A 12,779-nucleotide genomic window follows, 5' to 3' on the forward strand; every position below is an offset into this window, starting at 1 on the left:
TACAGAATTGCTTCATAACTTGGAAATATTTTCAAAAATGTTATTACTGCAGACTGTAGATGTTAGTGACTGACTTGTTTAAAAGTTTTTCTGTACTAATACAAGCTACATGTACTGTAATCATTACTTAATAAATGAATTGAAACTCAATTTGTAAATAACTCTCTTGTTATCAGATACATCAAAGCACTGGAAGCTATTCGTAAATTTAGACAAGAACAGGTTGGTGCAATGGGGTTTCTGTTTAATCTTCTTTTGAAAATATAGTTGACGAAACAGTTTTTCTCAAGTGAAAGTTTCACTTATTGGTTGCACCTTTCATAAAAAAAAAGAATTGTAAAGAAAACAGGTAAAAGAGTGAACTAAGATGTACTTTGCTGATCATGGGCTTCAAATTGATATCAACAAGAGAGTGCACAGTGAAAGCATTGTATTATTAATTTTTGAATTCCCAGCATGGCAAGAATGTTTAAGTCCAGGGAAAGTAATATCATTTACAATATTCCTGTAATTATGGTTACTTGTAAATGTGATCCTATTAGAGTTAGCAAGAAGAAGGCCAGTGCTTCTGTGCATGTACCATAATGTAATCCATACAAGTTATGTTAAGTTAGTTGTATGAGGCTGACAACAGAAACTTGTCTGGCATTTTCACGTTTCACAAATTCAAGTTGCTCACAACCAGTTGAGAGCATTGCTATTGGCATTATTTTGTTTTTGATTCTGCAGGCCCAAACTGTGAAAGAGTATTCCATAGACTTGACCCACTTAAAGGCAAAGAAGGAAAAAGCAGAAGAGGTAAAACAGTACTATGAAATTCAGTTGCTCAGTGATAACATACTGTTGTTAAATACAAGGCGGCTATAAGTAAAGATAAGAAACCTTGTGAGTTATATTAGACATGTATACTGTGAACACTTTAAAGTGACCCTTTAAAGCAAGATGTCAGTAATAATTGTTTTAATTGCACTTGGCAGATAGCCAATGAAATGAGAGAAACACAAGGAAAGGTTGAAGCATCCAAAGACACAGTCAAGGAGCTGAATAAACAACTTGAACCAGTAGAGGTAATACATGGCCTTGTACTATGAACCTACAGTGAAACCTGTATCAAGTGAACACCCTTTGGACCCTCACTAGTGTCTGCTTAATACAGGGTGTCTGCTCAAACCAGTTTCTAGTTTGTTGTGCAATAATAGTTAATTATTAACCCTTTTGTAACAGTGTAACACAGTGTAAGATCAAAGACTAGCTAAGACTGCTCATAGTACAAAGTCCAGTCGATCAATGCATCAGTCTGGAATTATAATCACTTAGCTTTAAAAGGATATCGCTGAACAATGTTAAGGAGTCTCAGCTGAACCTTTAGAAGTAAAATGAGCCTTAAAGTGTCGGCTTATTGCAGGTTTTGTACAACAAAATGGCTTAATGTTGATGTCCGTGTCCGTTTAATAGAGGTGTCTGCTGAATGCAGGCTTATTAATTTTTATAGTAAATGTGGGAAGAAAATCTTGGGACTTGAGCTGGTGTCCACTTAATAGAGGGTGTCCGCTTAATATGGGGTCCGCTTAATACAGGTTTCACTGTATATGTTTGCTTCTTATGGAGTTATCCTTACTGCTCGGGTGTCGTGGGTCTTTTCTCAAACTGTATGCCATGTTTCTTGTCAAAGTACACATTCAGACATAATGTGATCGTGTTTTGTTACAGCTGAGGTTAGCTGAGCTTGCAAGCATTGCAGATGATGTGTTTCAGCTAGAGAAAAAAGTTGGTAGGTGCTGAGCTAACTCTGAGTCTGCCCTTATTTTGTAGCTATTAAAATACAATCGTTAGTAAACATGTGCATATAGTATTACTGACAGTACTGTGCCCTCCCATGTACACTGTACATTGTATAGTACTCTTTATAAAAACAGAATTTCCATATTATAGAAAAAGCACTATTGCACCAGAAGTTGAACTATTGTCATCAGATGATGAATCCAGAGTGGATGTGAAAGTGTAAATTGTTGGGCACCGTTACTCTCACAGTCCCTATTTGGTACCTTTGTATGTACTTGAAGGTGTTCCACTCTTATTTAAAACATTTTTTAGGAGTTGATTTGTATTAATTTTGTATCTATTTTGTATCTTTTCATTACAGAGTCCTTGTCAACAGAAAAGAGGCAACTCTTAAAGGTGGAGGCAGATCTCAAAGAAAAAATCACAAATCTCTTTGATGGTAATACCACATTCGCCATAACTTACTGTAAATTTTGCTATCAGTACCATTTTATAAGTGTCTCAATTCAGTTTCCAATAGGTTAACTTTTGAACTACTGTAGCCTGGAAAAAATGTTCTCATAACATCTGAAACATTCTTTCTATTTTGTCATTAAATGCTGTCATTTATGTTTAGGTTCTGTGGAGGAACTTCACCAGATCTTTGAAGCGTTTCGATCAAAAGTAATGGAAAAGGAAAAAACCTTGAGAGAGGTAAGTCGGATTGTATTTTATGGACTTTAGCATTGTGAAGATTCAGTTGATCGCCCTCAGAATATTCATAAGGATTCTGAACCTGAGCGTTTGAGTCTGTGTTCAAAATACCGCTTTCTGACTTGCCTCTGAATTGTTAATTACAAGTTAGAGAATTGTAACACCGAACTCAGTAATTTTTTTAAAAAAATCTAGTTAACGTTGTAAGTTGAGAGCCTGATTTGACACTTTCACATAGTGACTCGGATTTGAATCAAACTTCAGGCTAAACAGGAGTTTTGAAAGATCAAATAAAGAGTTTGCTTTTTCACAACCCATCATAATTGTTAATACATTCCAGAATGATCGCAAACTACAGACGCTGAACGAAGACCAGCAGATACTGACTGCTGACCAGAATCAGCTACTGTTGGATCATGGGAAACTTGAACAGAAGGCTCAGGTAACATTAAATGAAAACAAACTGCTAAATAAATGATTTATAAATAAATGTATTATAAATTACTGAAGGGCAGTTGTGGTACAAGGTAATAAACAGTGACACATTGCAGAAGGGATTACTCAGTAGATGATAAGATAGTCAGATGATATAGAGAGAAATAAATGGAACATATCAAAATGATTAACGGTCGTCATAATAATTGATGCACAGATCCTAGGCATGGATAAATTATGATAAGGACAACAAATACTAGCTGGTGTGAACAAGTGACCATTGATGTTGGTTTGACCGAATTCCCAACTCTTTTAAAGTGTGTTTCTTTAGTTCGTGTTGGAGACAACTTGTGTCGTCCTTGTTTTTTATCTTCACGCATTTTCCTTTTCATTTTCCTCTTTCATAGCTGTTAGTTGGATTGGAAAACAATCTTTAACTGTGCTACAACCAAAATACTAATAATACACTGTAAAATAGCCACTGTGAAAGCGGCACTTACAGCACCACACATTAAGCTATAATAATTCCTTCTTCTTCTTTTGACAGAGACACAAACAGAATCTAAGTGAGAGAGACCAGTATATTACAGATCTTGCTGAGAAGTATGACTTCAGAGGTACTTGTACAGATTATTCAATTCACATGTACACTTCAGAACCTTGGGACAATGTGGCTTCTTTTTGAAGGGCTAATTTGTGTACGTTTATGGATTAAAAACACTCAACGATGAGTTATAATTTATACACAATGATTAATTAGTGTTTATGCAAGTCTTATGCAGAAAATCCAAAGTCTCAAAGGGTACTTTTGGGAAAAAAATATATCAATATAATGATAGAAGAATTTTTTTTTGATAGGTTATGAGAAAGGCCCCTTTTCTGAGGAAAAAGTAGATCGTTTTCTTGGAGAAATGAAGAAAAACTATCAAACCGTTATTGATGACACAAAACGTCAAAGGGTAAGCAAATAGTTCAAATTCATAAGGAAGGTTACCAACGTTCTCTATACATTTGGTGTTTGTATTGTATTTGAAGGAAGTGCTTTTCCAGTGATTCTATGATTTAACAGTTTATTACAATGATCGTGAATATACAGTACAGTGGATAAAAACTGTTAAATATCCTTTCAAAGAAAAATGCTCTTTTAATATGTATACTGCGACCGTTGCACAATACTCTGAAACAGCTCAACATTTTTTAAAGATATTAAGTTTAAAAATGCTATACACCTGTATGGGATTTGAATTGGCCTAAAATAATGTCTTTACTCTTTTTTTCTTTTACTTTTTTCATGTAATATTGCATTTTTTATTGGATGAATTCCACAGCAAGTATTTGACGAGAGCCTGAGCAAGGTACAGAAGAAACTTGACGATATGAAGAAAAGTCAAGCACAGCGCGAGGAAACCATTCGACTCAAAAACAAACTCATGGTAATGAACTACAAATTTAATTTCAGTACAGGTTTTCGTTCGTGCACCTCATTCACGTTCCATTGAGATCTGATAGATTAGGCATTAAGAGAGCAAAGGAGAGAGTGTTGTTGGAAATAGAGTGAAACACGGCATGGTACGACTGAATTAAGGAAACGGGTCTGTCTTGACAGCAGTACAAAACAGGCTTACTACTTTTGATGGCCGGGACAGTAGCACCATTGACTGACGGAAAACGTTTTACCTGATTCTGAGCGAGACGACTTCTCTACTCTGCGATCATACCCTCCCTCCCTGCAAAAAGAAAAAGTCTGATTTCAGGCTACCCCTTCTCAGGTTGTCGAAACGTCAGTTACAAACAACAGTTCCACGTGGGTTTGATTAATGTCCACTGTATGATCTTAGATATACAGAACGCATTTTTTTCAACGTGATCTTGCATTGCAGAGGGAAAATCAACAGAAACTGAAACAAATAGGTCAGGAACTGAGTAACGTGGATGCTTCGGCCAACAGACTGAAAACACTGGAGGAAGAACTGCAGCGGGCGGTGTGTATCAAACTATCAATTCTTCTTACTCATTGGCACGTCAATGTCTGATGCAAATAGCTAAGTGGCTTAAGTGTTCGAAACTACTTAGTAAAGCCAACTCTTATGGTGGCTTGATACCGTAAAAACGCGATATTTCAGTTTGCCGGTGAGAAAATGATTGACGGAAAGCAAGTACAGCCAAGTTGTCGGCTATCAATAACCAATAGTTGTAAAAAAGCGTCGTGTTTTGCGATAGCTGTAACTTCATTCCAATGACTTACTAGGCTCTTACAAGCTACAGAGACTTAGTGCATTATGTCTGTCTGTCTGTCTGTCTGTCTGTCTGTCTGTCTGTCTGTCTGTATGTATGATAATTGTAACACCTTTACAGAGGCGTAATATTGTTCTAGTTAACAATTATTCCACGCGCATTGGATTTGAAATGACAAATATAGCCGCCTCATTGGCTGTAGCCATCTCATGTCCAACAAGTGTGATTGGAAAAATAATTGGTTTATAAAAACGCTCCCAAAACTATAGAAAACTAAACTAAAACAAGACATAGACATGGAATATATAAAAAAATAAACACATAAAAAGTTAAAACACCACCCCCCCCCCCCCTCAATAAAAAGTCTTGAATTGTATTATTCAATTACTCAGTTTTAATAATACGCGATAGCTGTAACACCCTTTCAGTATAAGTTACAGAGGTTCAGTATAGTTACCTTTTTACTTGCAGGAGAGAGAGCTGGAAGGTGCTCAGGAAAGTGGCAATGTCAATGTGTTATGCAAGGAGATTGATAAACTGCAAACTGACAAGCGTGAAGTGGATAATGAACTACGTCGGCTAAGAGAAGAACAGCAAGCGATGCACATGCAGTCCACAACTCAGGCTAAACTGGACATGCTGGCCAAAGACAAGAGCAACAAAGAGGATGCTATCCAGAAAATGTGAGAGAATGTGACGCGCGCCAGTGTGGCCAATTGATTCATTTTGTTTCATTTAACAGCGTTTTCACACGCATGCATTTCCGATGAAAACAGTCATCAGTGTAGCGTGGACAGAGGGCGAAAACGCAGAAAATATTGCTTTTTTAAACGAAAACACAGTAGTGTGGACGGGGCAACAGATGACAACCTCCTTCAAAGACAAAAAAAGCCCAAAATGGGAAAGAAAAAGAAATTGGTCAACTACAAGCAAGATGATTTGTTGACAACCAACAGATTTGATGAACTGCGATCCATTTCCACCCTTGTAATCCTTATCGTCAGTGCCATTTTCCTCTTTTTCCTCTCTTTCTGCCATTTTCTTCTTTTTTTGTATGTACATTAAATGACGTCCTCAATTAACAACATGGGAATTAGGAAAGCTAAAAATAATCAGCCGGGGCGCTGTCCCTTAAAGACAATTAAAATTCCCAAACAATTTGTTTTGTCGCAAATCTAAAGAATCAGAACGTCCTCTCGCGAGTTCCTTGTTGTCTCATTCTAGACATCCATTGCTATATTTTGGTTTTCTTTTATTCAGTATGGACCGTCATGAAGAAGATCTGAAATCCACGCTGGGCGCACGTGGTACGTCAGAGAGCCTGCACACGAGATTACAAGAACATGTGAGGGTCAAACAAAGAGAACTGAAGGAAATGAGAAACAATCTACAGAAACAGAAACAACTACTGTCCTCCAAACAAATGCGAAAAAAGATGATCACGTAAGAATCATGACTTACTAGAAATTAGAAGTAAAAATTCCATTGAAAACTGTCGAGTTTACACACTGTAAGAAGAATGCAGATTTCAGGTAACTATTTGTACTTAATTTTTTACTGTTCTTTAACAGAGAGAACTTAAAAGAAAAGGAGAATCAGGCATGGCAGCACAAAAGGCAGATATCCGAGGCGTGTGGGGAGAATGACTATAACACCACAAGGGAAATCATTAGCAGCAACATCGCCTCTCTACAAGAGTAAGTTACAGCTCCGGAAACAGGTGTCGTGTCTGTTTGATTTTTGTGAAGATCGTTATCAACCAGTAAGGAGTTGTGTGAGTACTCGCGAGCAATCCGAAAATTGCCACGTCAGCTTAACGGCATAGAGTATCCCCATGTTACTCAGAAACGACAGAAATCGGCCTTGAAAGCGAGAAGCCTCCGGCTAGATCTTATCTTGTGAATTGCTTTGTACTTTTTTTTATCGCTTTTTTTAGTAGTTATATGCTACTTGATTGTTTCAAGAACGTCTCACAACATGACATAACCTAATAGAGTGAGAATATCCGTTTTGGCTGAGCTAAGCAGTTGACAAAAGAAAAAAAAAAACGTTTGGCAATTCCGATATAAGTTTATTTATGTATATTAAAAATAATATATATATACATGTATTACACTTGTTGTATCCATGAAAACTAGTCTTTTGATCAGTTTCCTGCGGTTTTACGATTTTACGTTTGTAGACATGCAGGCAATATCACCAGTAGTCAACATGTTAACATGTTTTGTTGTTCTTGTATCGCATCGCGCAGTGAACGAGGTATTATCGGCTCATTGGAGAAAATCTATTCCAAGTATGTTTCTAAACTGGAGAGTGAAGATGTGCACACGAGTGGCTGTCCTCTGTGTCACAGGACATTTGAGAACAACAGGCAGATTGCTGCTCTTGTCACTGAGGTAACGTATCATGATAAAATCTGTCTACACGGTTGAATCTCTCTACAGTGGTCACTCTGGAACGGAATAAACGTGGACATTGCAGTAGAAAAGTGACCATTATTGTGGCCGCTATAGGGTTGACTGGCTTTTTTGAAATGCTAATTAAATTTTAGTGAAGTATTCTTTCTCTGTGATAAAAAAAGAAAATTCAGTTAGGTCTCAAAACTGAAAAACAGCTCATTTCTTCTTACAAAGCCAACACAATGTCCAGTTGACGGGTAACGAGACTTATAAAGTCATCAACTTGAGGATAGTTTCGATGTTCAACCAAATTCTTTCATCTAACATTGAACGAACTCTATGGTAACCAATAAGGAGAACTGAAACTACTCTTGGTACGAAAAGAGTTAGAGGCTCTTTTGAGCTCACGATCTGATGACTGCATGCATAAACAACTTGTTGTCGGTGACTGCTGAGGATGAATGTATGGTAACATAAAAATATTTTACTGCCAGCTAGCCTGTTTACGACTACGCCAATCCAGGATTAAGTTAAATTTTGATTTGGTTTTTGAACTCTTCAGCGATGTTTTCAGTTTACAGTTTTTTCCCTTCCCCTCCCAGTTTTGACGTGTGGACTAATTTCAAACCCCGCAAAACATTAGCAATGGAGAACAATTTTACATAAATAACTGTAAATGAATTTTTGAGCAACCCGTCATGGGTTTTAAAGCAACAGTATCCCTAGTAAACCATAATCAGAAGTTGTAATTTTAGTATTTTCCCTTCTACATGAAGAAACAAAAAGTCATTAATTTTGTTTTTTCCTTCAACAGCTGAGGACTAAGATTCGAACTCTGCCCGACAAAAGAGTATCAAACGAGAGGAACCTTTCTAATGAACAAAAACGCTATGACCGCATTCTTGAACTGGCCCCAGCTAAAGAAACTGTGAGTATTTTTTGCTTTTTGTTTGGTGGGAGTCTTGGAAGTGGTCACTGGTAACAGAGAATACTATTGTATAGTCTGGCCTGCCGAGTAGTGAAGAGCAAAAAAGTAAAAAGGCAACTGGTTAACCTCCCGCCAGTCAGCATTCTTAGAACGTTTTGATTGTTTACGCTACCTCCAAGCAGCACAGCAGTGCTAAATACACTGACTCTCAAACAGATTGATTGATTGATTGATTGATTTCTATATTTATTGGTATATTTATTTTTCTCTTTATCCATTTTTCTAGTTGGAATCTCTTGAGAACAATGAAATTCCTGACGTTAAATCCAAATTGGAAGAGATAGAAAGAGAAGTGCAAAGAATTGAAGAGGAAATTACTGAGGTACGTTATGTAACAACACTGAGTTATGTCGTGAAGCTACACTAAACAGAGGGAATGCTGATGGGAAACCCTGCGAGTCATCTATTGCTAGAAAATGCAAGCTCAAGTTTTGGTATGGATTATTTGATTGCAGCATCAATATGAAAGAAATAAGGAGTTACACAATAGATTGAATCACTGAGACCTCAGGTGATTTTCATAGCCGCCATTAGCAAGCGGATTAAAGACCACGTATGAGACATAATAAATATTTCTTGTCTACCAAAAAAGTGGTTTGAAAGTCTTATTTATAATCGCTCATTTCTGTATTGATTTGCATGTATGTATAACAATCCAAGAAAAGTCCGTTCCGCATGTACCAAGAATTCATCAGCAACAATTGTTACCAAAAGACAACTTGAGAAAGTGGCTTTCAAAAGCTGATGCATGAAGCCAATCACTCTGGCTATAGAACATATGCTAGCATTTATGAATCTGCAGGTGCCTGTGTTTTTAACAGAGAATTTATTTGCAACAGCAAAACGGCGAAGGTTGGCGAAAGATGATCAGTAATTGGCTTAACTTCGTAAGTCTGTTTCTCTTCAGCTTGAAGACCTTCAAAGCATAACTGAAAGTGAAGAACAGAGTGCCCGACAAATGGAACCAGACATCCGCATGTTGGACAAGTACAAGACAGAGCTGAAGGAAATGGACAGGAATATATCTTTGCTGCAGTCCAAGCTACATGGAGTTGGTTAGTCCTGGTTATATAATGCACTATGCCTAATGCGGGGGTTTTATTAACATTTTCAGCAGGAAGGCAATTGGTTTTCACAGTATCAGAAAACCTTTCTTCTAGATGGTCAAACCAGGCAGGCAAAATCACAGCCGTTCCGCGGCCCTCATTGAAACTCGACTATGGTCACTGTTCCAATTACTGTAGTGTAATGTGTTCTTTACATCTATCGATTTTCACCTTATTCATTACCAAGGGACCGTTCATTTTTTATGAGGTAGGGGGGGCTGGTGGGATTTGGGGGGGGGGCATGCGAAAAAAATGGCTTTCGAGGGGGGGGGCCATCCCAAAAAAATAAGGGAAAAAGGGGGGGGTCACGTGAAATACTTTAGTAAAACTTTAAAATGGCATAATGTCTGAATATCAAAAAATTGCTATAGAATAAACATAGAAGGCAGGATACAAATGTATTACAAACTTTCCTTCTGCTTTAAAAAAACGTTTGGCGACAAAAAGCATTTGTAGATACTGAAACAAAGTATTTAACACTGTTATTTTGGAATGCAACTTTCATTGGCACTCATCTTCATCTTTGCTGTCGTCGAGTTCTTCGTCGCCGCTTGTGCTGCTATGGGAGTCTCTTTCACCAATGCTGCAAGAAGCAGCAATGCTTTCCGTCAGAGTGTACTCTTCAGGGTACATGAAGGTGTAAACACAATCTCTGAGTTCCTGCTCAAGGTTGGTGGTGATTCTGCTTCTTGCAGCATTGGTGAAATAATTCCCTTCCAAGAGCTGTGCGACGTATGGCCCATCTCTTCTAAATAACGACGTGGCAACATCCTCAACCTTAATACACTCTTCCGGGACGGCCGCTCTAGGAGGGTACACAAGGCATTGTGGAAGATCATTTCCTAGCGGGTTTCCAACACAGATTCCATAAACTCGTTGGACGTTGTTTTCAGTCCGCTTGCTCTTTCTTTCATTTGACTTTCTGCGGTTTTCTTTTTTCCTTCTCCTTTTGTTGACGTGCTGTTTGAGTATGCCCTTGAATATGCTGTTATGATTGCTCTTCTTATTTTCTAGTGCTTCCATGTCCTGCGTGACCTTCGTCAACTTAGCTTCTATACATTTGATCTGTTTTACATTAAAACTGTGGGCAAATTCTTCGCCCTGCTTTAAAGCAAGCCCATTGGACTGAAAGAGTGTGGAATCGTGTTCCTTTACATCTTTCAATATGACATTCAACTTTTCCACCATTGCTCTGTGTTCTTTGATGGAGAAGTTCAGTTTTCTTCCATCACTGGGTTTCAACTGGTACCCTGGCATGGAAAACTCACTCGCCCTTTCTGAACGGCCATCCGCACTTAGAAAGATTGCTTCTTTTTCTTAAACCAGTTCCTGACCATTCCTGCCTACCGGAATACCACTACCTCTCCTACCAGAAGACCCCAAAAGAAGGGCGTGATCCAGATGACTGGCAGCCAAGGGTCCAAGCGAAGAAAGAGCATGGAAGTGGCAGGCTGGTTTTATCTCACCCGGAGAGCGTTGCTCTATTTGCAGATAAGTTTATTGTCAAATCAAAGTTTGTGGTGGATTATCTTCAGCATCGTGAAGTGCTGGAATTAAAAAGGAAAAGAGAGCAGAAGAAAAGGCAAAGTTAAGTAGGGACGCAAAAGATAAATCATATGAGGATTATCCTTGGACTGAGTTGTGCGAAGATCTAACCAAGCTTAAAACGCTACGTGTTCCAGAACTAAACAAGTACTTGAACCACCTCGGGCTGAAGCAGCATTTGAAAAGCAGCAAGAGTGAGAAATTAAAGGCAATTGTAAGACATTCATGCTTGTAGCAGAAGAGTCCTCTCAGAGCTGGCCAACCAACACTGACAAATGCCAGGACATTGACACAAAATGACAACAGGGCAAGTGCTGACAGCAGTGAAACGGATGAAAGTGACAATGATGAGTATGACAGTGATGCCATTGACTCTGGGGGAGAAGATGACTCAAGTAACGTCATTCTTGCATTCATCAATTCAGATGAGGAAGATGCCAATGAGAGGCCAAATGCCACACGCTCAGGGCGAGCCATAACTAGGAGATCCGAAATTGACTTCTCTTTCTTTTGATTTGTTTTTTAAACAACAGCTCTCTGTAGTATAGGGATTGTAAATATTGTCTTCATAGTGAGCACAATAACGTGAAGTAGGGGGATAATAGAGAAATATTAGAAAAGTTGAAATCTAAATATTGTTTGTTCAATTTTTTTTTTTGGGGGGGGGGGTCATCCCAAAAAATTACCGCTATAAGGGGGGGGGGGCATGTGAAAAGATTGGTAAGCTGAGGGGGGGTCATGTGATTTTTAAATGGTGCTTCCCAAATCCCACCAGCCCCCCCTCCCTCATAAAAAATGAACGGTCCCCAAGGTGACAAGTCACATAGTTGATAACCCAATCAGTTCAGGAAATGCGTTTCAAAGCTGTCAACTGGGATTCCATCGTTTTCAATGACTTTCTCTTTCACAAGAGAACGCCTACTCTTTAGCAGCGTAGTTTTTAACCATATGTTAACTACATTTCTCTGTAGCTCCTGGTCGCACCATGCAGTCGGTGTCTAACGAAATCGCGGACAGACAAGATCGATCGTAAGTGTCAATACGAACAACTTGCAACGAATTCGTTCCCCATCCTTCTCAAACTCATCAATAATTCATCAAGATAAAACAAAGAAAATCACAAACGTGAAGGAGATTTGGATTCCCGGTCTTAAGTAGCATAGATTTTGACGATTTTACTTCTCCGTTTACTCCTTAGTTTTTGTTTCGATTGAGAAGATATATCAAACACTCGAGACAGTGTTTCATCGGCTATCCAAACACCTCGAATTTCGTCAAAAATACTCCGCTGCGCGTCGTATTTTCAACTCTCTTCTCGGTGTTTGGATATCCCGATGAAACACTGTCTCTCGTGTTTGATATATTGCTTGAACGATGGGCACTGGGAACAGGGTTGGCGCTTGAGTCTTCTCCCCTTGCTACCAATATCTGAGTTTTTCTTGATTTCATGGTTTTATGTTTTATGTTGTAACCCCAAAGTGTGAAGACATGGTTGATCATCGCAAGTATACACACAACTTTTAAAAGCAGTTGTGAAATTAAAGCCTGAACGGGCTTCGAACCCATGACCTCTGCGATACCGGTGCAGTGCTCTAC

The 12,779-nt window shown here is 38.5% G+C and overlaps 1 protein-coding gene across 2 annotated transcripts in view; it reads left to right on the top strand.

The window, feature by feature from the left end:
- Window positions 1-12,779, top strand: part of LOC145495275 (DNA repair protein RAD50-like) — a 41,727-nt gene that overhangs the window by 7,195 nt on the left and 21,753 nt on the right. For both annotated transcript variants that reach the window (XM_081474869.1, XM_081474877.1), the window contains exons 9-27: window positions 177-222; window positions 730-798; window positions 978-1,067; window positions 1,711-1,771; window positions 2,144-2,221; window positions 2,399-2,475; window positions 2,816-2,917; window positions 3,458-3,527; window positions 3,769-3,869; window positions 4,239-4,343; window positions 4,791-4,892; window positions 5,617-5,828; window positions 6,406-6,588; window positions 6,717-6,842; window positions 7,397-7,541; window positions 8,359-8,472; window positions 8,759-8,854; window positions 9,440-9,587; window positions 12,155-12,212. In XM_081474869.1, the coding sequence (XP_081330995.1) occupies window positions 177-222; window positions 730-798; window positions 978-1,067; window positions 1,711-1,771; window positions 2,144-2,221; window positions 2,399-2,475; window positions 2,816-2,917; window positions 3,458-3,527; window positions 3,769-3,869; window positions 4,239-4,343; window positions 4,791-4,892; window positions 5,617-5,828; window positions 6,406-6,588; window positions 6,717-6,842; window positions 7,397-7,541; window positions 8,359-8,472; window positions 8,759-8,854; window positions 9,440-9,587; window positions 12,155-12,212 (1,983 nt within the window). The remainder of the gene's footprint in view (window positions 1-176; window positions 223-729; window positions 799-977; window positions 1,068-1,710; window positions 1,772-2,143; window positions 2,222-2,398; window positions 2,476-2,815; window positions 2,918-3,457; window positions 3,528-3,768; window positions 3,870-4,238; window positions 4,344-4,790; window positions 4,893-5,616; window positions 5,829-6,405; window positions 6,589-6,716; window positions 6,843-7,396; window positions 7,542-8,358; window positions 8,473-8,758; window positions 8,855-9,439; window positions 9,588-12,154; window positions 12,213-12,779) is intronic.

Source organism: Orbicella franksi, chromosome 1, assembly GCF_964199315.1.
Source record: "Orbicella franksi chromosome 1, jaOrbFran1.1, whole genome shotgun sequence".
Taxonomy (NCBI): Eukaryota; Metazoa; Cnidaria; class Anthozoa; order Scleractinia; family Merulinidae; genus Orbicella; species Orbicella franksi.